Source organism: Ixodes scapularis, unplaced genomic scaffold (assembly GCF_016920785.2).
Source record: "Ixodes scapularis isolate PalLabHiFi unplaced genomic scaffold, ASM1692078v2 PGA_scaffold3__209_contigs__length_174095766, whole genome shotgun sequence".
Lineage (NCBI taxonomy): Eukaryota > Metazoa > Arthropoda > Arachnida > Ixodida > Ixodidae > Ixodes > Ixodes scapularis.
In genome coordinates, this window is record NW_024609868.1 from 92,601,088 (window position 1) to 92,626,977 (window position 25,890).

A 25,890-nucleotide genomic window follows, 5' to 3' on the forward strand; every position below is an offset into this window, starting at 1 on the left:
AGATTTTGGAAAATCGGAGGAGATGCTATGTCGTATCGTGAAGGTTCGGCGGGTGTCCTAATGTTGCATGTTGCCTCGGTTTTTTCCGCCAGGGGGTGATCCCTGGCAGCGTGGTGGACTGTGTGAAGGAGCTGTTTGTGTGCCCTGAGCACCTGCCCCTGGTGGTGGAGGAGGCGGCCGGCCTCCCCACCCTGGACATCACGGACCTGGACCTGCAGTGGGTGCAGGTGCTCTCCGAAGGCTGGGCCACGCCCCTGACGGGCTTCATGCGAGAGTCCGAGTACCTCCAGAGCCAGCACTTCGGCTGCCACCTCGAGGGTAGGCGAAGTTGCCCTTGCTCGATCTGCATAACTATGTGGCAAACATTCCCTAGTACCCGCAATATTTTTTTACAGGGTCTGTAGGCTTATTTTGCACTTTAATGCATAAGTGGTGAGACCAGGAGGGGTTGCTTGGCTATAAACAGGAGATATGGGCATTCCCCTGCTCTGAAATTGTATTCCCACTGGAGCGACAAACAGCAACAGCCGACATTGACCAACCTTGAGCACGTGCAGCATTCACGCGAAGGTATCTCTGGCAGGCCTGCATTTGCTCGTTCTTGCTTCACGAGCACTGAAACATTGTAAGCCTTGTTAACTTAGCAGCTTGGGCGAGTTGGTTGCACATGATTACACACACCACAGTGCACTATAACAAACAACACTCACACCTTACACACGAAGAATAAAGCGAAATTCAAACAAACCACGCTGACTGACAACTCTTTTTATATAACTTTGTCTTCTTCAACCTCTAGCTCCACCGAATTTCCCAAATCACGCGCACCGATCTCCTAGATGCCTAAAAATGTTTTCTCTTTATCTGTCAGGTGTAAAGATGGTGTACTTATACAGTTGTTATAGTTCCTGGCGATATGTTCTGCTTCGATAATTTCTCGAGTTAATTGGTCGTCTTTACTGCTCCCAATAAGCTTGGCAACTTGTGTAAACAAGTCAATTCACCTGATTTCCACCGAACAGTATGATGCACCAAAAACCATCAGAACAGGTTCGTTGAGTGTGCCGATGAAGTGGTGTACTCAATTCCCCTTTCGTGCGGGAAAGTATACATAGGTCAGACCGGACGATGCCTTAATGATAGCCTCCGGGAACACAACAACAACAGCTCCAGAGCCAACTCAGGGCATCTAGGCATACACTGCCGGGATTGTGGGTGCGACGTTCACCTGCCATACTGTACAATTTTAGGTAGGAACAGAAACCAATTAACTCGAGAAATTATCGAAGCAGAACATATCGCCAGGAACTATAACAACTGTATAAGTACACCATCTTTACACCTGACAGAAAAAGAGAAAACATTTTTAGGCATCTAGGAGATCGGTGGGCGTGATTTGGGAAATTCGGTGGAGCTAGAGGTTGAAGAAGACAAAGTTATATAAAAAGAGTTGTCAGTCAGTGCGGTTTGTTTGAATTTCGCTTTATTCTTCGTGTGTAAGGTGTGAGTGTTGTTTGTTATAGTGTGCTGTGGTGTGTGTAATAATTGTAAGCCTGATGGTGATATTGTTGCATCCATGCTGCACATGCTTGCAACTGGTCAATTTCGGTTGCTGCCATGTGTCGCTCAAGTGGGACTAGTGCGTAACCAGAGAGCACCCAAAATGCATCCGTCGAAGGAGCCCTGAGGGACCAAGGGTCCGATTTTGGTAGCTGTGTGAGAGAGAGAGAGAGAGAGAGAGTGAGCAAAGTCTGAGCAGGCTCTCGTGGAGTGAAGATATTTGCTTGCGTTAGCAGACGACTCGTCCGCTAATGTGAGCAAAGAACGGTGATCTGTCTGCTGTGAAGCATCATTTGCCGACGAAACTAAAGAAAACATGCGCGTATGCGTTTTCTGCTAACGGGACCAAAGACGGGTGGTTTTTCTCCTACGACTTGAGTGCCGCACTGAAGTGGTCGAACAGAGACTAAATTGTAAACGTCTTCTATTTTCCAAAGGGAGCAGTCGACCCCCGTGCTTTCTTTTTGAATGTTGAGTTATTGTGCTGCTGTATACAAACTGACATTTAATACCAGTAAATAAAGGAGCACACCCGAGAAGCACATCTTTGTCCATAAGACCGCCTTCATCATTTATTCATAGGTGAAAGGTTCTCACCAAACTGTTGATCAATCGTTTACTCATGAAGGGATAAAAAATTGTTCATGGTTCGATAATGCTCAGACAGCAAAAAGATGCGATGTCACATCCAATCAGCAGCCAAGAAAACTCTCGCTTATAAAGGACCAAAATTGATTTTGGTCCTCGCTAAGTATATAAAAGATAACATAATTCAGAATAAATAGGGATAAATTTAGAAGAAAGAATGGAATTCCGGACGTATCTCAACGAGAATCAAACCTAGGGCCCAAAGATTCTGAGCCTGACAGTCTACCACTGTTGCCGGAGAGGAGACTTGTAAAGCGATAGTTACTTTGCTACACAAGGGCAGGAACCATGTGGGTAACCATGCGAAACTGCAACAGGTTGGGGATGCCACGCAAGAACTGTATACCAACTTTATCCGTTGGATAAAGGTAAATTTCTGTGGCTCCAATGCTTAATTTTTTTTTTAATTTATAGAGGTGTTTAGAGCGTATACTGTTATAAAGCAATTAACTAACCTGAGCAGGGAGATGAAGCATTCTCAAGTAATAAAATCAAAACAATATCCTTAAATGGTTACGATCTTCTGTGGCAGTCACAGGATCGGCCAGGTTCCAAAACGTTTCCCGATTTGCGATCGCCACAGAAGATCCGAGCAATCTAGGGGCAATACTGTTATAAAGCAAACGCATATCCAGCACCTCAAATTAACGTGCTGTCCGCCCCCGTTTTACTTTTTCCACGGCAGGAGGGGTGACGAACCAGTCGATTCCCATCGTGCTGCCCGCGACGACGCAAGACAAGGAGCGCCTCGAGGACGCGGAGTCCATCGCCCTCAGATGGAACGGCAAGGTGTACGCCATTCTGCGGCAGCCGGAGTTCTTCCCGCACCGCAAGGAGGAGCGCTGCTCTCGACAGTTTGGGACTAGCACCCCGGGACATCCCTACATCAAGGTGTGACCTGCCACTCCCGCATTGCACAACTAAAGACTGAGCAAGCATTCTCTTGTGAGGACACCTTGGTGCTGCTGTACACTGCGGGGTTGCGAGGAACACGGGGGTTCTTCAAAGTACCGTCGTCGGTTCCTCAAGCTCCCAAGCTTCCTTGACTGTCCCTTTCTCTACATAAAGATTTTGCAGTTTAAGTGCTTTTTTATGGAGATCTGAGCCACCCTTGAATGCATAACTATAAGCCAAGCACTCCCCAGTATGTGTATTTTTTCTTACGCGAGGTCCATAATCTTCCACATTACTTTATTGCATGAATGCCAGGACCAAGAAAGGTTCCCAGCTATATATCAAAGTGGATAGCGGTTCTTCAACATTTAAAAGAACCCTCGGTCTAGGGTAGCAGATGTCAAACGACGACTGTGTGTCGGACTGAACAGATAATGGAATGAATAGCAGAGAAGAACAGGGGACATGGAGTGGGGCACTGTGTAGTTTTTTCACATAGTTGTTAAAATAGTAAGGTCTAGAAAATTTTTGAAAATATGCAATGAAACGTACAGTCACATAGCCAAAATGGTACATGTGACCTTGGCTACCACCAGAGTTGGTCGCCTGGTCACCACTAACTATACCAAACCATAGGCCGTAAGGAGATTTGGGCTCATGTGCTGTTGGTAATAACCGTCCTCGTAATATAATTATTTCTCTGCATCAAAGTAAAAAAGCGTAATCAAAGTCGAGGTAATTCACTGTCCTCACATTTTAATCCCCTGTTTCTCTCGCAGATGATCAACGAGAGTGGTGACTGGCTGGTCGGAGGTGACCTGGAAGTGTTGGAGCGAATCCGGTGGAATGATGGCCTGGATGAGTACCGGTTGACACCCCGCGAGCTCAGGAAGGTCTTCTCTAAGTTGGGGGTAGGCCTCTTTCAGTTGAGTCTCGTTGAGTCGCGCGACGGTAGTCGACAGGATGAGAACGGCAAGGCGTTTGTTTCGGATGCCCGGCCTCTGGCACATGCTTGTTGCCTTCCAATGTGCTTTGGCTTTGCATGCAGGCTCAAGCTCACGAGATTCCAAAGTGCCTTCGAAGGTAAGACACTCGTGCTGGAGGTGGGGCGACTGAAAGATCTCTCTACCCTTCTCATTCTGTCACTGGCTGTAGCCTGAGAGTTTGTATAAAAGTGACATGATTTGCTATATCACCTGTTACTCCAGCATAGACCTTGTAAGCTGCATCAGCTAAAAAAATTTATTTGGCCATGCAAGTCTGTTGGAAGATATAGTCAAATTGGCAACTGCAATTTTGCTGAGACCGTTTTTTTTTTCTTTAATGGTCATTAACTTGTTGTGCCAATGAGACAGTCAAGGTGATTTCAAGTTCACTGTTGACACATGAAAAGTCTAGGAAATACATAAATGTTTACCACATTTACAGATTTTCAAATGCCTTTGTAATGAATGCCTCTCTTTTATGAAAATTTTCCCATCTTATTCTTAATGGCTTGTATGTGTTGGCACAACCACTGAACAGTCGCAAAGTGTAAATTATTATGTTATGTTTAGCTTCTGAGGCTCCTGTTGCCCTAGCTTCTGCAAAGGAGTTTCAAGAGAACTGAAGTCCACTCATGCAGTTTAAGTTTCAAGTGATACATAAATATTGCATGGCACCTATGGGAGTCAATTTTGTGGCATGTAAAGCTTTGGTGTTAATATATCTCAAGAAATGTCCAACTTCAAATTTATGAGAGATTTCTATTTAAGAATTGGCACAATTCATTTTTCAAAACTGCTTATGCATATACTGTACACATATTTCAGCTTCATATGTTCAAAGTTTCCCACAAAAAGTATAGAATGAAGTGAGCTGTAAAACACAACTTCTTTTGTCAGTCCCTCACAGTTTGTTTAAATGTGTTTAAATGTGTGTACACATATTTCAGCTTCACTTACTATTGAATGACATTGTACTTCTCGTTTGTTGATTGCTTTGACTCTTAGCCCTAAAAAAATAGCATAAGTGCATTCTTTTACTGCCGTAAACTACCGATGAAGCACCCACTCAAAATTTGGAGACAGCTGCAAGAAAGTGGGGGATGAGCGCTTGTTAGGTCACAAATTTTATCTATATTGTACTGCGCATATTTTTTCAGATGTTACAACATTTAGGGATGGGCGCTTAGTGTGGAATGGCTAGATGCTTGGTATTTTAGGATAGTACCTGAAGGAAAGAAGGTAAAGCAGTGTGTGAATTGTAATATTTTTAACAGTAGTTTCTTATAATGTGTTTTTTTATATTCACTTCAAGCTGAACTGCGATATTCATAATTTTTGAGCTGTTGACCGTGGCTGACTGGCCCCGTTGAGCACGCTTCTTACCGAGCACCAATGCACTGCGGAGAAGCTACACCCATGGAAGCAAGCACCACGGGTGTTGCCTCTCCGCAGCGCACAGGTTTTAGGTAAGAAGCGCACTCAACGAGAGTAATCTGCCGCATTCAACACTTCGAAAGTATGAATATTGCAGTCACATATGCTTGGGAGAAAAGCACACTTTCAAAGCTGGATGGTGCATGTGCGTGCCTGATATGTATTCTTTTTTTGTTTGGCAACAAACTCGGTGGCACCATTCATTGGGTAGCCCTGGCACACTTCTGGTTCACATATATTTCTTAATTTTTTTGCTGATCATTCTTTTATCATAAGAGTGAATTAAGTCTAGAGGTGCTATAAGTGACCATTCCCAGGGGATAGCTTCTATATTTGCTTTCATAAAGACTGCAAAACCTGCTGTCTAGTTGAGAACCGGAAGTGGTTGGGGGATATTTGCACACTGGTGCCACCACGTTTTAACTTGTGCGGCAAAGAGTGAATATAAATAAATAGAAATCTTGTGAATGTCGATATCTAGATTATTGCCAAGTTTTGATGCAAGAGTATATGTTATGCAGAGATGTCTGGACAACCTGCACTCATTATTTTTTATTTTATTTTATTTTTCTTTAAATTTGAGATTGAGGGATATTTGCAAATAACAAGGAGATTTATATTACCTCAATTAAGTATAGCTGGGAGTCCTATAGGTTATGTTTTATGCTGAATCTGTTTTTACTTGCCACCCAATGGCAGAATATGACTTTCTGAGACCAGATTTCATAAAATAGTTAGATTAAAATTCAATTAGAGATGGACAAGGGAACATCCTTCACAAGTCCTGCTGGGCTTTTGTTTAAGCATGGTGCAACTGTAGTGAAAAGCTTGGGTAAGCTCTTCAATATTCGTTTCGGATATATTCTACCAAACCACAATTTACTTCTTATTGGCTTTGAACTCAAAAACCACTATTTGCAGATGTTTATAAAGTAGAAATTCTTTAAGCTGCAGTCATGCTTTTTTAATCTACAAAAGTGAATGTTCTGGCTTGCATCTTTGTTGCATAGTGGTGCACGAGCTTTCCTTGAGAATGAGTCAACGTTTTTGCAGTTTCGTACAGTCCTCACAAACAAACTCTTTTAATTCCTAGGCGGATGCCGTGTTTGCGTTCCAACTGAGGAATCCGGTGCACAATGGACATGCGCTTCTTATGCAAGACACGAAGAGGCGCTTGATGGAGAAAGGCTACAAGAAGCCCGTGCTTCTGCTCCATCCTCTGGGTACGACATCTCGAATTGTAGCATACGTGAAAGTAGTTGCGATTTCAGCTTTCACGATGCTCCGCTCTCAACAATTGTAGTGTTTTTGCTTCTATTTGTTCTATAACCAAGTGCCTTATGTTGCACTAGAGTTGCTGACAAAACTAGACAGCAGGGTGGTCTTTCAGCTGACCTACCCCCAAGGGCAAGCTTCCTACCTTCAGTAATGCTTGGGCGTCTCGCGAGCATGCACGTGCAGCCAAAGTACGACCGAAGGCAACACGACTGTGCTGGAGGCCGATCATTCGAAAAAGAAGCCCTGTCGTTCCAATCCTGTCTGCAACAGTACTAGTTACATCATGCTGATCACGCATGACTATAACAGCCACTTTGTCGCGTCTCGCGGCACCAGGAATGACACCTTGTCCCTCTACATCTATTCAGTTTTGGTTGCCTCACCGAGGGTGCACCATTTTCATCCTCGTAGGCGCATAAGCCAGTGAGACAATCAATCCGTCAGTCGTCTCCTGGTAAATTACGCCCTTTAAGAGCCACTTACCATGCGCTAACGAATTGCACATAACAACCGGGCCCATTCCATTCCCACTCCATTCCAAGTAAAAGGTATCCAATACCATTCCCATTTTATTCCCCCCAGCACTGCCGCCATTCCATTCCATTTCGGGGTCGCGAAAGTGCGGAATGATTTCGGAATCATTTCCACTCCGGAGCAGCAACTCCGCAACACTGATAGGCACGATGTAAGAAACATATTTAGGTGCCATTCACTGAAAGAGAGGCGCAGATAATTGTGTTCGGAGCTAGCCTCGAACCAGGACTAGTTTGTTTCACACCAACGCAGAGGGTGCTCAAACCAAGAGGCGTACAGTGAAATAGAAGAGGCAGAGAAGGCCTGCGTTTGCAAACAGCGCTGTTATGCCACGTAGGTGAGTGAACCTCTGAGGAAGAAACTCTCCTTCCTAATGCAATGGGGAGGGAGTGCTGATATAATGAGGAAGAAGCAGATGGATGGGACCCCTGATCCGGGCTCTATCTAGCCACGTTCAAGAGAAGCACCAGGCATGCCGAGCATAATCTGGATGCTCCGTCGGATTGAGTGGCATCACCTAAATGTATTTTTTGCATCGTGTGGACATGCCAACACATGAATCTTAACGTAATATGCACAGTAAATGAAGTGCGTGCTTATGCTCCGAACATTCTTTTTGCTGCTCCAAAATGTACTTTTGGCTGCTCCAAAGCGTGCTCTAAAATGACTTGGACCAATCACATCACTGCACTTCTAAAAGCGAAAGTGAAATAAGGCAAAGAAGTGAACTTGTTGGCGACAATGATAATGGGAGATTACGAACTTTGGGAAGCCATGTGGTACTGCCCATTTTTTTTGGATAGACGCTACATTTTTCTTCACTACAGACATAGGTTTATTGCGCAATAAACGAGTAGCATGCTGACTCTGGCTGTCTTCTGTCCGAATTCCAGGTGGGTGGACCAAAGATGATGACGTCCCACTGGCCATTCGCATGAAGCAGCACAAGGCGGTCTTGGACAGTGGCGTGCTCGACCCCAAGTCAACCGTCCTGGCCATCTTTCCTTCCCCCATGATGTATGCTGGTCCCACTGAGGTAACACCACTGCTTGTCTCTTTGAGGAGGGCCTCTTTTGCTCACCGTTCACTCTGGGGTGAAATCTGCGATGTATGTGATTGTGAGCTAACAGTCTTGGAAGATAATTATGCCGTGCATGTGTCTCAGTAGGGCTGTGCGAATATTCAGAATTTCAAATATGAATAGAATACTTTTCGTATTTAATTTATATTTGATTCGTTGCCTCCTATGGGTTCTTTGTGAATATTCAGCCGCAGTGGATAAAAGCGTTGCACGACGTTCTGTCAAAACCTTTAGCCTTTATTTTAGGTGCATATTTCGTATTCAAAGTCACTTTTTTTGCATTATTCGTATTTTATTCGTATTTGAAAATTTTGTATTCATACATCCCTAGTTCTCAGCTTTCGCTCCAATGATGTGAAAGTGCTGGCAATATGTAGGCTGTGCACATGTGGGAATGAGGCTCATTAGCATAAATGATATTGTAAGGCGTTGCAAGTGACCCTTCTCTATTAACAGGATGTTTTTACGCGAGAATTATTCAGGTATGCTAGCTTCAAATATATTTGCCCATTGAAACAGTGTAAAAATTTATCGTACCCTTGCACAGCATCTGCATGTCGTTTTGCTAGTAAGTTGCGACTGATTTTCTTCAGTTCTAGTTGTGCTTATATCAAAAGCCAAATTAATGAAAAATTTAAATAGCGATATCACATCTCCAGGTTTTATTACAGTTATTAAGAATCATATTTCCTCAGTTGGGTTTTCTTGGAAGGTTGGTTTTCAGACTTGGGCATTTGCGCCATCTTCCATTTTATCCACATTTGTTTGTTTTTTGCTGTGGTAGCTCCTTCTTTTGTGACCCCATCACGACAGAAGGTGGTTGTGCTGCTTTCATGCTATAAAGCCTCGACTAATACAGAATTAGGCTTCTTTATAGGAGCTCTGAACAGCGCCCAGATTACAACACGTCGGAATGTATGATAAGGGTGTGGGTTTTCGCTAGGACTTTCTATATAAAGTAGCCCGTAATTAAGTTTGTGAATAAAAAAGGTTGGCCCATTTCTCTATTTGTAAGCCAGCTCTGCCTAGTCTTCCTGCCCTAGTTTCATTTGATTGTGCAGGGCCGCCATTTTGTAGCTATATCTATTTCTGCACCATGGTGGAGCTCTAGCACTAGGGTTGAGTGCTTCAGTGTTCTGAGAACATCCCCCGACTCTTGCTGTGACAGTAAGCCTTTGGCTTGTGCTTGCTCCCCAGGTCCAGTGGCATGCCAAGGCTAGGATGGTGTGCGGCAGCAACTTCTACATTGTGGGCAGGGATCCCGCGGGACTGCCTCACCCCGAGAAGCCGGGAGACTTGTACGACCCGACGCACGGCGCTAAGGTGAGCAGCTTCTGAAAGTCGCTCTCGCACACTTTTTCCACCCAGATAGTACTCCAGCTTGCACCTGCTAGCTGCACAGACAGATGCTTGCTCTAAAAGCGTAATGTATCAATCCAAGTACTTGCTTTAGTCACTGCCACTTTTGCAGCTTTATAGTGAACGACTTGAGAAGTTAATTTCCTATGGCACCTCTGTCCCCCCGCTAGTAGTATAAACTATTCTGCTCCCGAGAGGAGAACTGACTTTGCAAACAATTTTCATTGAGAAATGTTTTCCAAAACTTCTTGCCTCAATAAAGGTCAGTCATATAGGCCTTTTAAAACTACTGTTCACGCCATTACAATTGGTGTAAAATTCATTTTTGAAATGAATGGACCTTGCACCGTGCTGCCATAGGCCCATACACCTACTTTGTCTACTGAGCAGAGCAGGTACCATATGCACACACTGCGAAGATGGCATCTGCCAATATTACCTCTGTATTAGAACGGTCTGTAGCAGTGTTTCTCAACCACTGATATTTCAGGGACCCCTTCATGATTGGTAGGGGTTATGGGGATCCCATCCACCGGGGGAAGGAGGATGGGGGGGGGGGAGATTTGGACGATAAAAATGACAAAATGGTAAATGAAGAAAACTAAATGTGTGCAAACCAACAAAGCTCTGAAACGAAAATTAATGAACCATACTCGCTTGGTGCACACGGTCTGGTCTGTCTAGCTTTGTGGGATAGCCAGTGTCAATTAAAAAAAAGGTTTATTCTGGTTGACTGATGGTTGAGGGCTTCAGGGATCCCAAGAAGGCCTTCAGGGACCCCAAAGAGTCTGCAGACCCTTTGAGAGCCACTGGTCTATAGACCATTCCATTTAGCGCTCTCTGGGCGGCACCATTTTGTTCGCCCGCAGCGCCCTCTCCACACATCCGGGAAGTTCAGCGGGTTCGGCGGGGTAAAACGAGAGAGAGGGCTCGCGCCAGACTCCGCTAGCAGACGACAAACCGGGAGGTTGCCGTTCTCCATCTTTGGGCTGTATCGGCGGGCTCTACCGAACATCGAAGTCTCGCTCGTGGCTGCCGTTGTGAAGTGGTTCGCGTTCTTAGAATAGTTGTGGCTACTCCAAAATGAGCCTATAGCTCTCTGTTGTTCTATTTTGCGAAATGATCAACTAGCATATCTTTTTTCGGTTACTTAAATAGCAGTTGAGTCAGCCGGCAGTACTACCCTAAACTATTGCGTGTATTGCGGCATGAGAGCACGTTTTATTTATTATTTCAGACTTCCAGTCATGGTCGCTAAAGATTTACACCAGTACGAACTTTGTATAGTAAAAAAAATACAGCAACCGGATTTACTTTTCGCCAAAGAGATCGGCCAATCTGACGCAGTTTTCCCTATTTTTTCTTTTATTTGCCCGCTGGTAACAGCGCAATCGGACCCTGTGGGTCTTTTTATCTAGCATAATATTACACGACAACTGACATACCAAAATCTGCGCATCTGCGCTTGAAAATTCCAAAATGACGCGATTTTAAACAGAGCTTGCACGCCAGCCGGACGCTAGCTACAGCCCACTCGGCGAAGCGGACGGAACGCGGGGTAAGAGGGGGAGTGCATTTTTTTCTCTTTTACCCTCTCTGCTATGACCCTAATGGAACGGTCTATAGACTCTTTCAGCACGTCAATTACCCGAGCTGCCACCAGTCGGTGTGCACCCCAGGCTGACATTGCTAGCCTATATTTTAGCTTGCATAGCCTGCACCTGCACTCTGATTGAGCGACTGGTAGTGGGTTGCAAAAATGCTGCAATAACGACATTGAGGTCTGGAACTACACTGTGTGCACTGAACATGCCCCGCTGAAGCACATGGACTGTCCGTGCTTGGTGCCGTTTTCGATGCACCAATTTATATGATAACCTGAGCAGAGCATCTTTAAGACGGGAATGGCAGCACTTTTTTCTCAGGCCGCGCTCGCACATTAGCGACTACTCATTCACGCAAGACTTTCTACCCAATGCATAGGTTGTCTGCTGTAACTTATTCCGATGCACCCAACATTGAACATGATACTTTTCTGATGAGCGGTGAGGTGCAGCGCCAAAGACCGCATGCAAACGACTCCCGAGCGACGAGCGAAGCTCGCTCTAGTAAATTACAGGTCAAGAAGGTAGCGGCAAATGCCCCTCAAAGGGATTCATATATTCCTCCGCCTCCTCCGCATACAATAGCATCCCATCGTTTCCGTGACGTTGCGGCCAATGCGGGAGGAAGGTCTTGCCTTCTTGTAAATATTTGACTAATCTTTCGACTTTGACTTAGCGTTGTGGAAGCCATGAGAGGGAGATTAGAGTATTCCCCCTCCAATGGAAACAAAAATTACTTTTGGGGGCTAGGTTCCCCGTCCGATGGATACAAAGGCTACTTTTAGGGACTCGGTTCTCTCTTCGATGAATACAAAGGTCACTTTCTTGAAAAGGGGTGGTCGGAGACAATATCTATGCATTGAAGCGGAACAAGGGGCGTTTCCAGTGAACTGTTCTTTCGACTGCGGAGGGATTTGAAACGGGTGCATCACGCTTGTTTGAGGAGCTTCTCTTACCTTCTTGACTTGTAACTGACTATAGGAGTCTACTACGACCAAGCGATGCGACCAGCAAGAGCAAGCACGGCTAAGTCCGTAGCTGAGCACCAAGTTTTTCGCTTGCCCAAACGCCTATGTGAATTAAGTGCCCATATGCAGCCAAAAACAAGACCGCAAAGAGTAAAGTATGCACATGCAGCAATGGATAGAACTGCGATAGCCTTGCTGTGTCAACTCGACATTTGCAGAAGTCGCACTGGCAAAAACGTCACAAATGCAATGAACTTGCATGGTTTCTGGAGTCTAGGCCATAATCTTGTGTCGCTGACCCATTCACAATCCGATTCCATCGTATGTAACACCTCGGCAGTGGCTGGCGAAGCGCAGGTACGCAATGCTGCAAGTAGTGCAGCAGTGGGAAAGTAAAGGCTGGCGATGGCGGATGGGTCACGTGATGCCAAGATGGCAGCACCCACGCAAGTGTCTATAGAGAGCTATCCCATTTTATGTGGGTATATTGGCCCACATATTCTCTTGAGTCTGTTGGATACTCTGAGTAAAATTCTAACAACAATTTTTATGAGGGAAACAACCCGCTCCTTACCTCCCTCACTCGTATGCCATGCTCTTTTCTCGCGTGGTGCCACCTCGCCACTTGAGTGTCGTAACAGGCTCGCCATCTGTTTCGCGCAGGTGCTCACGATGGCACCGGGCCTGACCCAGCTGGAGATCATTCCGTTCCAAGTGGCTGCCTACGACACAAAAAAGAAGAAGATGACCTTCTTTGAGCCCGAGCGAAGAGAGGACTTCGAGTTCATCTCGGGCACCAAGATGCGTACCCTGGCAAGAAGCGGCCAGGAGCCACCGGCAGGGTTCATGGACCCTTCCGCCTGGAAGGTCCTCTCCGAGTACTACCGCTCCCTAGCAAACTGATGTACAGTTCTTTTTTTTTTTTTTTTTAATCTTTTTTTTACACTTGGAAACCGGTTTTTGCAGAGCCTTTTTTTAAACCTGTTGTTGGAGTTGATGAGAGAGAATATATTATATTATTATACGTGAAGAAGAGCCCCGTTGTGCAGTATTTTTTGTATACTTGTTTTTAGCATTGCGCCGATGCGGTAGACTGTTGTGCACGCACGGCTGGTTTTTTTTGCATAGTTTTTTGCGCCAGTCGTCTTCTTGTTACTGATCAAAGAGTGTCGAGAAGGAGTGTTGCAGTAGAGACATATCTATGTGTGAGTTAGAGGGCTTGTTGCACTTAGCAGTGTTGCGTTTGGTGACCTGGGAACGTTGTGTTGATGGTGATATGCGATGAGGAGGAGGCAGGGAAGACCTGGCAGTGTATGGGCTACTTCCCTCTTTTTTTTTGTAGTTTCTATTGTCTTTTGCCAGCTGTATTTCCTCCTGCATAAGTTTTAATGGCATAAAGTGTTTCGTGCTAAGTGCTCACTGAACTACCTCTTATGTGGCACGTTGTATACTTTGTTTTCGCAACACTCATTGTGGGACCAATTCGACCTAACTTCGTAAGTTATAAGAAATCTCGCAAAGAAAGCTTTGTTCTTATGTAGTATATATCAGCTTGAGACCTGTAATCAAGACGGCAGCAATGGAAATATTTTTCTTCCATGCTCACTGCTATTGCAACTACTGCCTGCAAGCTCCCACATATTTTAAAAGTTTCTACGAGAACTATTTTATGCAGCTGTCTGGGCTGCATTATGCGTGTATACCGCATACGGTGATCACTGTGCAATTTTTTTCTACAGCACTGTTGTGGCAGACTTTCGATTCGTTTGAGAATTCTTGATATACACTTTTTATTAATAAAGATGTTTTAAACTTGCCTGTACGTGCCATCCGTTTTTTCGATGCTGGTTTTGGAATTTTGGAATGGAAGGTAACGTAAAAGGTAGAATGACGCGTTATTTGCAGAAATGTCGACCACATTGCAGTAGATCCAACATATCACATCTGGACTGCTTTAGTCGCCGACATGACTAGAACGGCAGGGAGGTTCCAGTAAGCGCTTCCGCTCCGACCTTCAATAAAGCTTCAGCGTTGTGCGAGCCTCGAGTGTGCAGTCAAAGCAAGACTAAAAGCAATGAGCATGCACCTGCTGGAGGGTGGGCTTCCCAAAGAGGTGCCCCGCTGTTTTTGTTGGCGACAGTGAAGTCGCTGGATCTTGCAAAGTTAGACTTTGTTTCGCCTCCAAATCCGCATGCAGCGGCCGCTACAAGCTGATAGGACCCATCGAACGGTATCAAATGCACACTCTCATGGTCTTTGTCGTGTTTCTGTACAAGTTCTATCGTCGCTGAACCAATACATGTGTTGCACCTGACGTCATTTCGTCAGCTTTCCGGTAACCACAACAGAAGAGAGGAAGGAGGAACCCTCTCCTCACAGGGACTCTCCTTTGTATGGTCCAGACATCGCTATTCTCCCTCTAGAAGATTATAGCAGATTCACCCGTCACTCAAGATTTGTACGAAAGGCGCTTTTGCCTTTCTCTCCAATTGTGGTGCGAAATGGGTCATATGACGTGAGTGTGAGGCATGTATAGGAAACAGAAAAGGCCGATTGACTAGCACTTTTGACGCCGCTTGATTGGTCCCGTTACCTCGGAGCGTCGGCTGCGTCTGGACTTGCCATACTATTTCGAGAAATGGCCCACCTAAAGTCGATAACAAATCTGATGAAAATAATTGGTGAGCTAGTTTTCGGTGTGCCACGCTGATGACGTTTGATGACGCTTGGTGACGTATCGTTATGGCTATCTTTCGGGCACAGCAACGCCGACGCCGCTTATTTTTTACGTAATGTGACAAGTGAGAGTGTCCTCACAGTCCTAGAGGTTAATGACGACTGCAGGGACGACACCAAGGTAACGGGACGCGTGCCGCGCATTCGCGTTTTTATGGCCATTTACTTAGACTTTTCGCTCAGTGGGACAAGGACAAGGAAGGCTTCTTAAAAACATCATCGTTTTGCCAATGAAAGAAGGTTAAAGGGGCCCTGCAACAACTTTTTGACTGGTCTTTAATTTGCACCGAACCTGAGCGCACTGAACGTAGTAACTTAAAAAAACTTTTCTTTTCTCAAATTTTGCTTTATTTTAAAAGTTATAGGCAAATTAGAATTACAAAAACGAGCAAAAAATAACCTCCTTCACGACGTCGAAGGTCCTGGCTTGATTGGCCGTGAACTAGAGGAGATAGTGAGCTCATCGAGCGCTCACGGCTGCCACACTTTGTGTCGACGGCTCGAGAGGGCGCCACTAAAGCACGTGTTAGATAGGCTGTATGAAGCAGGCGGCCAGGGCAGCTCGCATTGCATTTGCTGCGCGATTAAAGACTAATTTGGCATAACACTTCATTGGCCACAAACAACAGCAAACACGGTGTAAAGATCGATCAGTTCAGAACGGGAGCCACTTCGCGCTGCCATACCGCCAAATGGCCAAATCGCCAGCCAAGCCCGCACCGAAAGCCTTCGGAATGCTCGGAACCGGTCGGATCCTTGAGCCGGTATACAACCGCAGCGCCGCCGCGTACATCCAGGACCTTTCTACGCTCGCTGTTCGTCGGAGCCTTTTCTAGTATGCGCCGTTCTTTTCACCGCTTGGTGGCGGGCTTGTCGACGGGTCTTTTCTTGTTTCCGTACTTTACAAACTGCATTTGTTTCTTTTCTGATCTAAAATACCGAACAAAACCTACTTTCATACATAATTGAAACGGTTCGCAACACTTATATTTTGTATTTCGACTAAAAAAAAAAGCTTTTAGCGGCTCTGACCAGTAGTAAGCCCAGGACCAAAGACGTCACATATTGCGCGCTTTCGGCAACGTGGGTCGCCCTCGTAGGTGGAGGAGGTTTCCGCGTTGTCCGGTTAAAATATGACTCACTGACATTTAGTTACTCTCTCCGTGCCCGCTGGCTTGCCTGAACCCCAAGAGATGTGGAAACCGCAGAAAAGGTAGACGCTTAAATATTTGTAGGGTGAAGGTTCGAAGGTAGCCGCATGCAAGATCACGCAAAATGTGCTGGCTGAAATGTGTCAGCAGCTTTATACCGCCCAACGCTTGGCAACCATGCTGACACGTCATCTGTTCATTTGCGGGCGCGTCACTGCCGGCTAGTGGTCGCGAGATGTTTCTCGCGTAACTACTCTGGAGTTGTTTGTTCCCCGTCTTTTTTCCTGTACGGCTGTGCATCTGTTGGCTGCCTTCCGGAGACCGCAGAACGACCATGGTTCTCATGACAATGATCGCGAGGGTCGCCGACGGGCTCCCACTGTCGGCCTCTGTCCAAGACGATCAGCAGGTATGAACTTCTCGCGATTACCAGTACGTGCAACGAATTGTTTCGGAGTCCGGTACTAGTACTGTATCCTTCGGCATATGGGCTCCTGCTGAAATGGCAGCGTCGCTCGTCTTCTTCCTGATTAGCTGCCCTTTGAAAGGCCTACCTTCACCCAGGTCGCTTGCCAGGCCTTTAGTGCGCCCACCCGCGCTCTAAAAACTCAGGTTAACAGAAAATAAAATAAGTAAAATAATAATAATAATGAAGAAATAAAGTAGTCTTTTATTTGAAGAACCCACACATGACGAATGAATGTATTTATATATAGGCGAACTATTTCCCCCAGAGTTCAACCAACTCCTGTGGGTTGCTAGTTTCGCAGCTCATTCACAGCTCCCGCGGTGCATTACCTCGGCTTCGAGTGTCGAATAGTTGTTTCGTGTTGATCATATGGGCTGTTGTCACGACCTCTCGCAAAGCTGATTCAATTTGCTTACATCTTTACAAAATCTTGGTGCAATCTTCAAAGTAATTTCTGGAACAAGTGTGCTTCCTTCCTGGTGTAGATCGATCGTGTGGTCTCGCCCCATTACGCAAACAAGCGAACATTAGCTATCTCGTATACACACTGCATACAATGTCTTGTGTTTCAGCACCCACCAACCAGGGACAAAAAAACAAGTTTGTCAAATGTGGTTGTCAGTGAATAAGATTGCTTGAGTTGCTAAAAACCTGTTTCGTTATGTCAGCCTCTAACAACAATGTTTTAACTATTTGCAGCAACTGGGGCCAGGCAACACTGAATATCAGAACCAGGCCAAAATGCTCTTTAAGAAGTTGAATGATCAGTCGTTTTCCAAGTCGACGATTGAAACTGGACCTTACAACTTCCAGTGAGTAGCTTGTTATTAATCTGCGGAGATGTTGATGCCAGATACGAGCAGTACGTGCCAAACTTTCGCTCAAAAGAAAAACTGAGATTGTGGCACTTTCTAAGAGGGAGAAGTAGGAGTTTCATCTTCACGAGGCACATTTGACACCAGGAAGTGACTTCAGCAATTTGCAATGTTGCAGTACTTGAAAGCAGATAAATGTGATGTGCTACTTGATCTTGTCCAGCAAATCTTGGTCATTGTCTTCTCCCATTCAAACTATTTTTGACCTGAATCCTAATAATGAACATAATTCCTCTCCGGATTCCAATTTAAAGCCTTAAACTGGGAACCATAGTTATATTTAGAGTTTCTACATTTTTTGTATGTACCGAAAAAGTGTCTTCCTAATAACTTGGCAACTAAAACAAACAGTTGACTTTCCTATATTGTTTGCCCAACCTTTTCTATGTATGCATGCATGTGCTAGACCAGAATGCAGTGGGTCCATATCACACGAGTGAATGACGTTTTAGCGAACAGCAGTCATTTGAGCGAATCAACATTTTAGCGAATGATGTGTATCACTGGGGCGCATGCTAGCCCTCCCGGCCCCCCTGTTGACGCCGCTTCGCGGCAACAGTCTGTGGCGGCTCATTACAAAAATGTTAACCCACCTGGCCTAAGTGTATACACCGCTTCGCGGTGGCCGAATTCTTTAAAGTGTCTTTTGATAAAAGGTCAAGGGCGGAACTTTGTTTGCTAAATCGTCGTTCGACCAAATGAGTGGCACCTGAATGTGGTTTACCACCCATTTTTGGAAAACATGTCCAAGATGCAGGTATCTTGGAAAAAAAAACAAAAGAAACCTAAAGTGTTTAATATATTGTCACGAATGAAAATAGGAAATGAATGTGGAACTGAAAATAAACTTTTAATGAGGCAAACTCGTGCCTACAAACTAAAAGAGAACCGCGCATCTTGCATCTGCGTCAGAAGGGCGACTGTCCCGTAGCAGTGTTCTACAACTGCTTATACACATTCAGGAATGTTCTGAACCAGTACACACAATGACACCCGAGAATGGGCTTGAACTTTTCAGAAGAACATTGACAAATAAAAGAACCAGGCCGGGCAGGGTTCGAACCTCGTTCCTATGCGTGGCAGCCACGTGCATTGTCTGCTCTGCTATGCACGTGGTTATGTCTGTGCCATGCCTGCCAAAGTATACATTAAACATTTATAATTAGTTGCCATTCCAAAGTGGCCGTTCTCACAGTTTCATCACTACCTGCCTAGTTTCTCTAATTTTTGAGCATGTTCAATACTTTATTGATATTCACAAGTATGTTGTGTATGTAGACTGTGATGATGCAATTAGAAGAAAACACAGCAAAATCCATTATATGCTTCATCACTTTGGCTGGCTGTGTGCTCAAAATAAATAAATAAAGAATAAATTGCGGGCTGATGAGACATCAAGGGACCCGCCGCTATTTTGCAGCTACCTCATCGAGAATGGGGTCTGCTACCTGGTGCTTACAGAAAAGTCCTTCTCGAAGAGACTGGCATTCTCTTTCCTCGAAGATCTTCAGAACGAATTTAACTCCCAGTATGGCTCCAGGGTAAATTCCGTGAACAGGCCTTACAGCTTCATAGAGTTTGGTGAGCACACCCTTTGCTCTCTGCTTGTCTTCCTCGAGTTCAGCCTGGGTGGATGAAGTTTTCTGCAGTTGGTTCAGGCTGACTATGGCTGTCGCCGAACTCGGCTGCACTTGTAGAATACTATGTGCGCACACTTTTCCACACACATACACATTTCTGTTTTACAAAAGCATAATTTGGTGCTGTGTTACCTAGGAGGTAGATTATCAATAGTCTAGTGCAACGTGAGGTCTGCAGAGAAGCATAATGTGGTATTACATTACATAGGAGGTAAATTATCAACAGCCTGTCACAACATAAGGTCTGCAGTTGAAGCTCCACCTTTGGTGCGAACTTTCTACTTTTGGTGACACTTCAGTGCACATGCAGCAAAAGCACGACAAGTGAGTACTGTATGCAGGGCTTCTGTTGCCACAGGCTAAGCTTTATGTCGCTTAACGATAGACTGCAGCACCATCGAAATCAATTGAATGCCATGCGAGTGTCACGTTACATTCACAGCACTTAAATCACTGAACTGGCTCGTAGCATCCACTGTAGTCCATTGTAAGGTGAAACGGTGTATACAGAGGTTATTTTTTACAGTACAGTAGGCTCGTGATAATTCAAACTTGGATATTTCATACTTCTGGTTAATTCAGACATATTTCAAAATTTTGGTTGTCCCGCTTAATTTTCAATGTATTCATAAGCTGCTTAATTCGTACGGCGTTTTCGTTCAATTCAGACATATTTCAAAATTTAGGTTGTCCCACTAAATTTTCAATGTATTCATAAGCTGCTTAATTCATAGGGCGTTTTCGTGTAATTCATACTCTCTGTTCTGTCAACCTTGTTGAGCTTGTTTCTTACCGAGCACCTGTGCATTGCGGAGCAGCAGCATCCGCGGAGCTCACTTCTGCGGTGTTGCTTCTCCGCAGTGCACTGGTGCTAGGTAAGAAACACGCCCAACGGGGCAAATATAGACTTTTTTTCTGTATTAACAAACTTTATTTTATTTTGAGGTGTCATGTGCTGTCTTAACAATCCACAATATACAACATTTTTGAGGGATGAATAAACTTATCTTATACATTTCACCAATGTTTCATGCATGGCACACCTGCTTATTATTAGTAGGAAATCATCAAATATCTGCTCTGTATGTGCAGCCATCCATATAATAAATCATAATTTGGTCTTGCATCATATTGAGATGCAGACCCAACCATGCTTAACCACGGTCAAGTTTGGCTGCGGGCTGCACCTGAAACATGGAGGGCCCTACCATTCATCTCTGGACAGTAGTGGTTGAGCTCAATGTGCATGTAACGGGCGTATAATTAAGCACGAGCTTCCGTTGTAAATAATGCTCGGGCATCTTTGTGGCACTGAATTGTGAATGAGGCCAACTATTTAGCTTTCCTTCTTTTGAATGCTTATGTCCTTGCTTCTGTTGCACAGACACCTACATACAGAAGGCCAAGAAATCGTTCATGGACTCCAGAGCACGACGAAACCTGACCAACCTGAATTCAGAGTTACAAGACGTGCAGCGAATCATGGTGCAGAACATTGATGATGTATTGCAAAGGGGATCAGTGATCTCGGGTAAGGCATTTTTACGCATTTCTACAGCGGTTGAACTGTCAGGCTGTATAAGTAATTGCAATAAACTACTACAAGACATACCTGTAAAACCTGCCTTGTACAAGTGTGAAGCGTATTTCCCGACATGCCTTCACGTCATGAAGTGGCTCATCTGTCTATGCTTATTCCACAAGATTTACTGTCGTAACTTGCTTTTCTATGAAAAAAAAACTGATTCTTGATCCATCTCAACACACATAGATCACATTAATAAGATTGGCATACCAAGCTTTAACGCAAACTTTGAGTGTATTATTTGGATTTAGATTGTCAAATGACTGGATCACATAAAAAACAATGAAGATAGACTACAACCAACTACAAATTTGTTTTGTGCCATAAATATAGCTCTAAATTTTTTTCCTTTGTTGTAAATTTGCTTTATAATATTCTTTTTCCATCTAGCCTGTTTAAAATTTTTTTTTTCCTTTGCATGTGTTTTTTAAAACAATAAAAGTGAAAACAAACAGAAAATATCAGTTGCTGGCAAAAACAGTTTTTATGAATAGCACTAAACCAAAGCTGTCGTCGACTCTGAAGCTTGTGCAGATTCACATTTTTGACGAAGTGGGTTCTGCCAAAACTGCTAACCCGTAGCTCATGGCACCACATGTATTATGTGCAGCATCAAACACCAGTTCCATTCTTACGTCGTTCCAAAAATATTTGTATCCATATAGGTAGGTAAAGTCTACAATTCTACGTCCGGGCTTATCTCTATGACAGCGGAGTGAATCGCTAGTTATGCAGATCTATGCAAATGGAGTAAGTTACAAGTCAAGAAGGTAGCGGCGAATGCCCCTCAAAGGGATTCATATATCCCTCTGCCACCTCCGCATCTAGTAGCATCCCATTGTTTCCGTGACGTCGTGGCCAATGCAGGAGAGAGTGTTTGTTGCCTTCCTGTAAATATTTGCTTTATCTTTTGACTTTGACTTAGCGTTGTGGAAGCCACGAGAGTTTTCCCCCTCCGATGGAAACAAATACGACTTTGGGGCGTTAGGTTCCCCTTCCAATGAATACAAAGGCCACATTCAGAAGCTCAGTTCCCTCTCCGATTAATACAAAGGTCACTTTCTTAAAAAGTGGCAGTAGGAGGCAAGTTGGCATCACTCTGTAGCTAATATCTATTCATTGAAGCAGAACAAGTGAAAGATTTTTTCGACTGCGGATGGATTTGATTCGGGCGCATCACACTTGTGGGAGGAGCTTCTCCTACCTTCTTGAATTGTAACCGACAATAGTATGTCATTCCAGGTTTTTCCATGGTTCAATTTAAGCTCATTTTGTCATTCTCTTCACTTAAAAGACCCTCTGTAGGCCCCTTGGCAGATTAGGTTGATGCGGGGCTTTTGCAATGGGGATTCAGCTTACGGGGCAATTGTGCTACACACACTTGTACAACCGACCACTACATAACTTGGCTGGTAAAAAATGCCACTTTTAAGGAGGCGAGACTCGTAGAGCACTAAATAGGGTGTGCACAAGTGTGCTACAATGTTGGCCAGAGACACAGGAGCAAACTTGGCTAACATCCTTTTCGAACTGTTCCAGAGCTCGACAGCAAGGCAAGCAATCTGTCTCTGTTGTCCCAGAAGTACAAGAAGGACGCCCGGTATCTCAACCTGCGCTCCACCTATGCAAAGCTGGCAGCAGTTGCGGTCGTAGTCTTTGTAGGCTTTCTGTATTTCTACATCTTCTAGTTGACGGGGTCACAGTTTGGGAGTTGCAGCCGCCCTTCCCCGGGCATGCCACCTAACCTTTTACACTCGTCGGTTATTGTATTACGTGTAAATACAGCCAGTTTGCTCACCGCGGTGTTGGTCGGCCCATGATCCTGCTGCTTGGCACGGCAAACAAGTGCCACAAAGGAAGTGTATGGGACTTCGTATCTTTCCGAGGAGGGGGGGGGGGGGGGGGGGGGGGGTGCGCCATGATGCTCGGCATTTCGTGCAAGTTGTCTAATAAAGTCTCAGTAAACTAGAACTTGTATACCTTAGAACTTTACCTCGCTTAGCTGGGTCTGGTTCCTCAGAGATTAGCCAAAATACAAGGAAAATTCCTTTGGGTTCACTCCTCGCGTCTCAGCGTCTGCCGATGCCATCGCAATTACGAACGGAAGCCTGTGCCATGTGGAGGAATTAATCGGGAGGTTTCTGAAACGCACGGAGCAAGACTGCTCGCAACATGGTGACACGTTTATCTACAATGGTTCCGATTGGACGCCTTCCAGTTCGTTCTCTTCACGAGCCCAATAGAAATTGCCAAAAAACATGGCAGGGTAGTGGAATGGTAACACACCCAATCGATCAATAAAACAACCCAACTCCGCCAGATTGATTTTTTTCTTCCAGTTTTTCTAGTTGATTGGAACATATTCGATTATTTATTGCCGGAGACCTCACAGAGCTGATAGGAATGCCCTTTGATATTCTCTTTATTGGGAAATAAGAGATGCATTCATCTGAAGGAGTCTATTGAAAATGAATGCCAATAGCCAATTTTAAACAGTCAAAAGTGCAGCGACCGTTCTGCGGTGCAGTAAGGGCATAGTGCCTGGGGTGCATTTCCACCACGTTTTTGGTCCCTCGACCTCTGCCTTCTGGCACGACAACAGTCTCCCGCCTTCGCTCGTTGCAATCTTGGTGGTGGCACAGCAACCGAGGGGGTTGCAGCGGACATACCTCACTCTGCAGCCAGCCAGCCAGTCGACGGAACTCCAGCAGTTGCGGAACGGGATGCTGAGACGCCTGCGTCCACTTACCTCATTTTAGTGCTTCTGTAACCAGTTGTCACCATCTCAACAGCTGGCATGAGCCGCCGGCCCCCAACATTTTGTTGCTACTTCTGGCCCACTTTCCACGCGTGGGTGCAGTGGGACAAACGCCAGTCGGAAGCGCGTTCCGGGCACGAGGTATGTGCTAAGTTAATAATAAAGATGAGACTCATTAAATGTCTGTAATCTGTATTTAAGAGAAGGCTAATTGGAGACAAAGAATAAAATATGTAGCAAAATATTCACAGCAAAACATGAAGTGTCCAGTTCGAGTGTAGTCTGTGGCATGGCGTTGTGGTTGAGATCTTCCGGCACTTGACTGCTGAGATCGGCGAGTCGTAGCGGAGTACAGCGTAGAGTGCCTCAATGCTGCCAGCCCCCCCAAAGTGAACAACCCTGTCTGCTAGCCAAATGGCCATCTTGCCTCCCACTCGTATGTAGTTGATTGCGCACTTACTGAGCATTACCACTTGGGAATGATGAGGGATAACATTGGCAGTGATGCAATTGACCAAAGTCATTTTGTATCACCTTTTGGAAAAGCCAAAAGCCCATTATGGAGCTCCAACTAGTAGTTTGGGAGCACAAGTGCACACTTCATTTTTATTCATATCACTGAATATTATGTTAAGATTTGTGTGTGGGCCTGTCCAACTAAAAAAATGTGCAAGCTTTGCCTTCACACTTCTGTGCAATGGCAGAAACCTGCCATTGCACTTCTGCAATGCAATGGCAGAAACCTGCAACTGTTTAGTTGCACATAGAAGCACTATGCATGGTTACAAGGTGCTGATCGATGGACAGTATGGGGTGCTGTGAATGGTAATGTTGGATGTGAAATATGTAGACCAAATAGTATATTCCTCTGAAAAAGATGTTTGAACAATCCTGTGAACACAAATTGCATCATTCAAGCTCCAAGGGTTCTAATAAAACAAATTTTTAATTCTGATTTAAAAGAAAAAAAATTTGTGTTTAAGTTATAAAACTCGATGACATTTTGTATGCTGAACTTCATAACAAAGATTGGCAAGTTAACAATAAATATGTCCTAAAACAATCCAGTCAAAGTTAAGCTTATTCCAAAGCTTGCTTCCACTGCTTCACCCTATTTTCATTTATTCTAAGACCACCTTGAACAGAAAAAACTTGTATAAACATAAATTACCCTCGCTAAATCCCGAATTTGAAAAGGATATCGGTTAAATACCGCAGTTTATCATAAATAGCCACCGCAGTTATATTTATAAATTGTTACTGCAAGAGCGTTCACATTACCACTCGCAAAGTTCCTTTTTTTTTCTTCTTTTTTTTTTTAATATGCCAGACCATGCGTATTTAATGTCCTGCTCTGGGGGAATGCATTCCCTTTAGCAGGCGGATGCAGTGCGGCGAAGCAAGATGAGCAAAATCGCCATGCTTGCTTTGCGGTTACCGCTTCACTGCAGTACACCAGTGAGAAGCACTCAACAAAGCTAACTTGCACGCCTGAAATTCCAAGTACTGTCGATCTTTGACACTGACAGAGGTGTCAAATAGGATAGTAGTATGTTCTTTGTGGCTAAAATAGAAAGTTCTGGGAATTCGCACAAGTCGTAGACCTTTTGCACAAGGGCGCAGCCATCTTAATTGTCGTCACTTCTGGCATGTGTTGAAACATTGTTTTGATCTTTCCACACCATGGCAACATGCTCACAAAAATTGCACGATTGTCACACATTCTTGTTTTGCCTCACCTACACTTTCTCACATACTGCGAATTGAAATATCTATTATTTATTCGTCCCACATACCACATACGAGCCGTACATGACCGAGAACGAAAGGAAACTAAAAATTCTATACCACGACGATCCGGACGTGTAGCGGGCTGCAAATCATATTTCCGGTATGAATAAAGTGAAATCAAGTTTAGGTGCAGTATTGAGGCAAATTCAATGCATTTGGGATAAACTTAGCAGACTGTAGCAGAGAAAGCCCTTTTGCGCAGTTTGGTGCAAATGGCACAGCAATATCACTGCTTTGGGAACATGTAAATCATGGGTTACATCAACTATGTGTTTGTTTTCGGCGATGCGTCTAATGATAATGCAAAAACATTGTAAAGATGACCGCATTTACAATGCTTAGTTGCATTACCAAGTCGAGGAAGCCTCTACTTGGGATAATCTATCCTCACCTCAACAAGTACTTCATAATTCGGCATTTTCATGGGCACAAGCCGATCCACCGGTTTCATGTATACAAGGTCAGCACATTGCGGGAGGCAAAATGGTGGCCACGGCCAAAAGGAGACACTTGCCCTCCCAAAGGATGCTGCCACTTTA

The 25,890-nt window shown here is 44.7% G+C and overlaps 2 protein-coding genes across 3 annotated transcripts in view; both read left to right on the plus strand.

The window, feature by feature from the left end:
- The window catches only part of LOC8024086 (bifunctional 3'-phosphoadenosine 5'-phosphosulfate synthase), a 70,359-nt gene extending 56,195 nt beyond the window's left edge, over positions 1–14,164 (plus strand). For both annotated transcript variants that reach the window (XM_040502073.2, XM_002404280.5), the window contains exons 6-12: positions 93–318; positions 2,894–3,099; positions 3,882–4,013; positions 6,616–6,745; positions 8,228–8,370; positions 9,613–9,738; positions 13,010–14,164. In XM_040502073.2, the coding sequence (XP_040358007.1) occupies positions 93–318; positions 2,894–3,099; positions 3,882–4,013; positions 6,616–6,745; positions 8,228–8,370; positions 9,613–9,738; positions 13,010–13,249 (1,203 nt within the window). In that variant the 3' untranslated portion in view covers positions 13,250–14,164. The remainder of the gene's footprint in view (positions 1–92; positions 319–2,893; positions 3,100–3,881; positions 4,014–6,615; positions 6,746–8,227; positions 8,371–9,612; positions 9,739–13,009) is intronic.
- A 1,998-nt stretch (positions 14,165–16,162) lies between these two features.
- Positions 16,163–23,123, plus strand: LOC8024088 (vesicle-trafficking protein SEC22b). The gene is made up of 5 exons (XM_002404279.4): positions 16,163–16,642; positions 17,402–17,514; positions 18,998–19,158; positions 20,602–20,748; positions 22,342–23,123. The coding sequence occupies exons 1-5, from the start codon at positions 16,568–16,570 to the stop codon at positions 22,488–22,490; spliced, it is 645 nt and encodes a 214-aa protein (XP_002404323.1). The 5' UTR covers positions 16,163–16,567; the 3' UTR covers positions 22,491–23,123.
- The last annotated feature ends 2,767 nt before the right edge of the window (positions 23,124–25,890 follow it).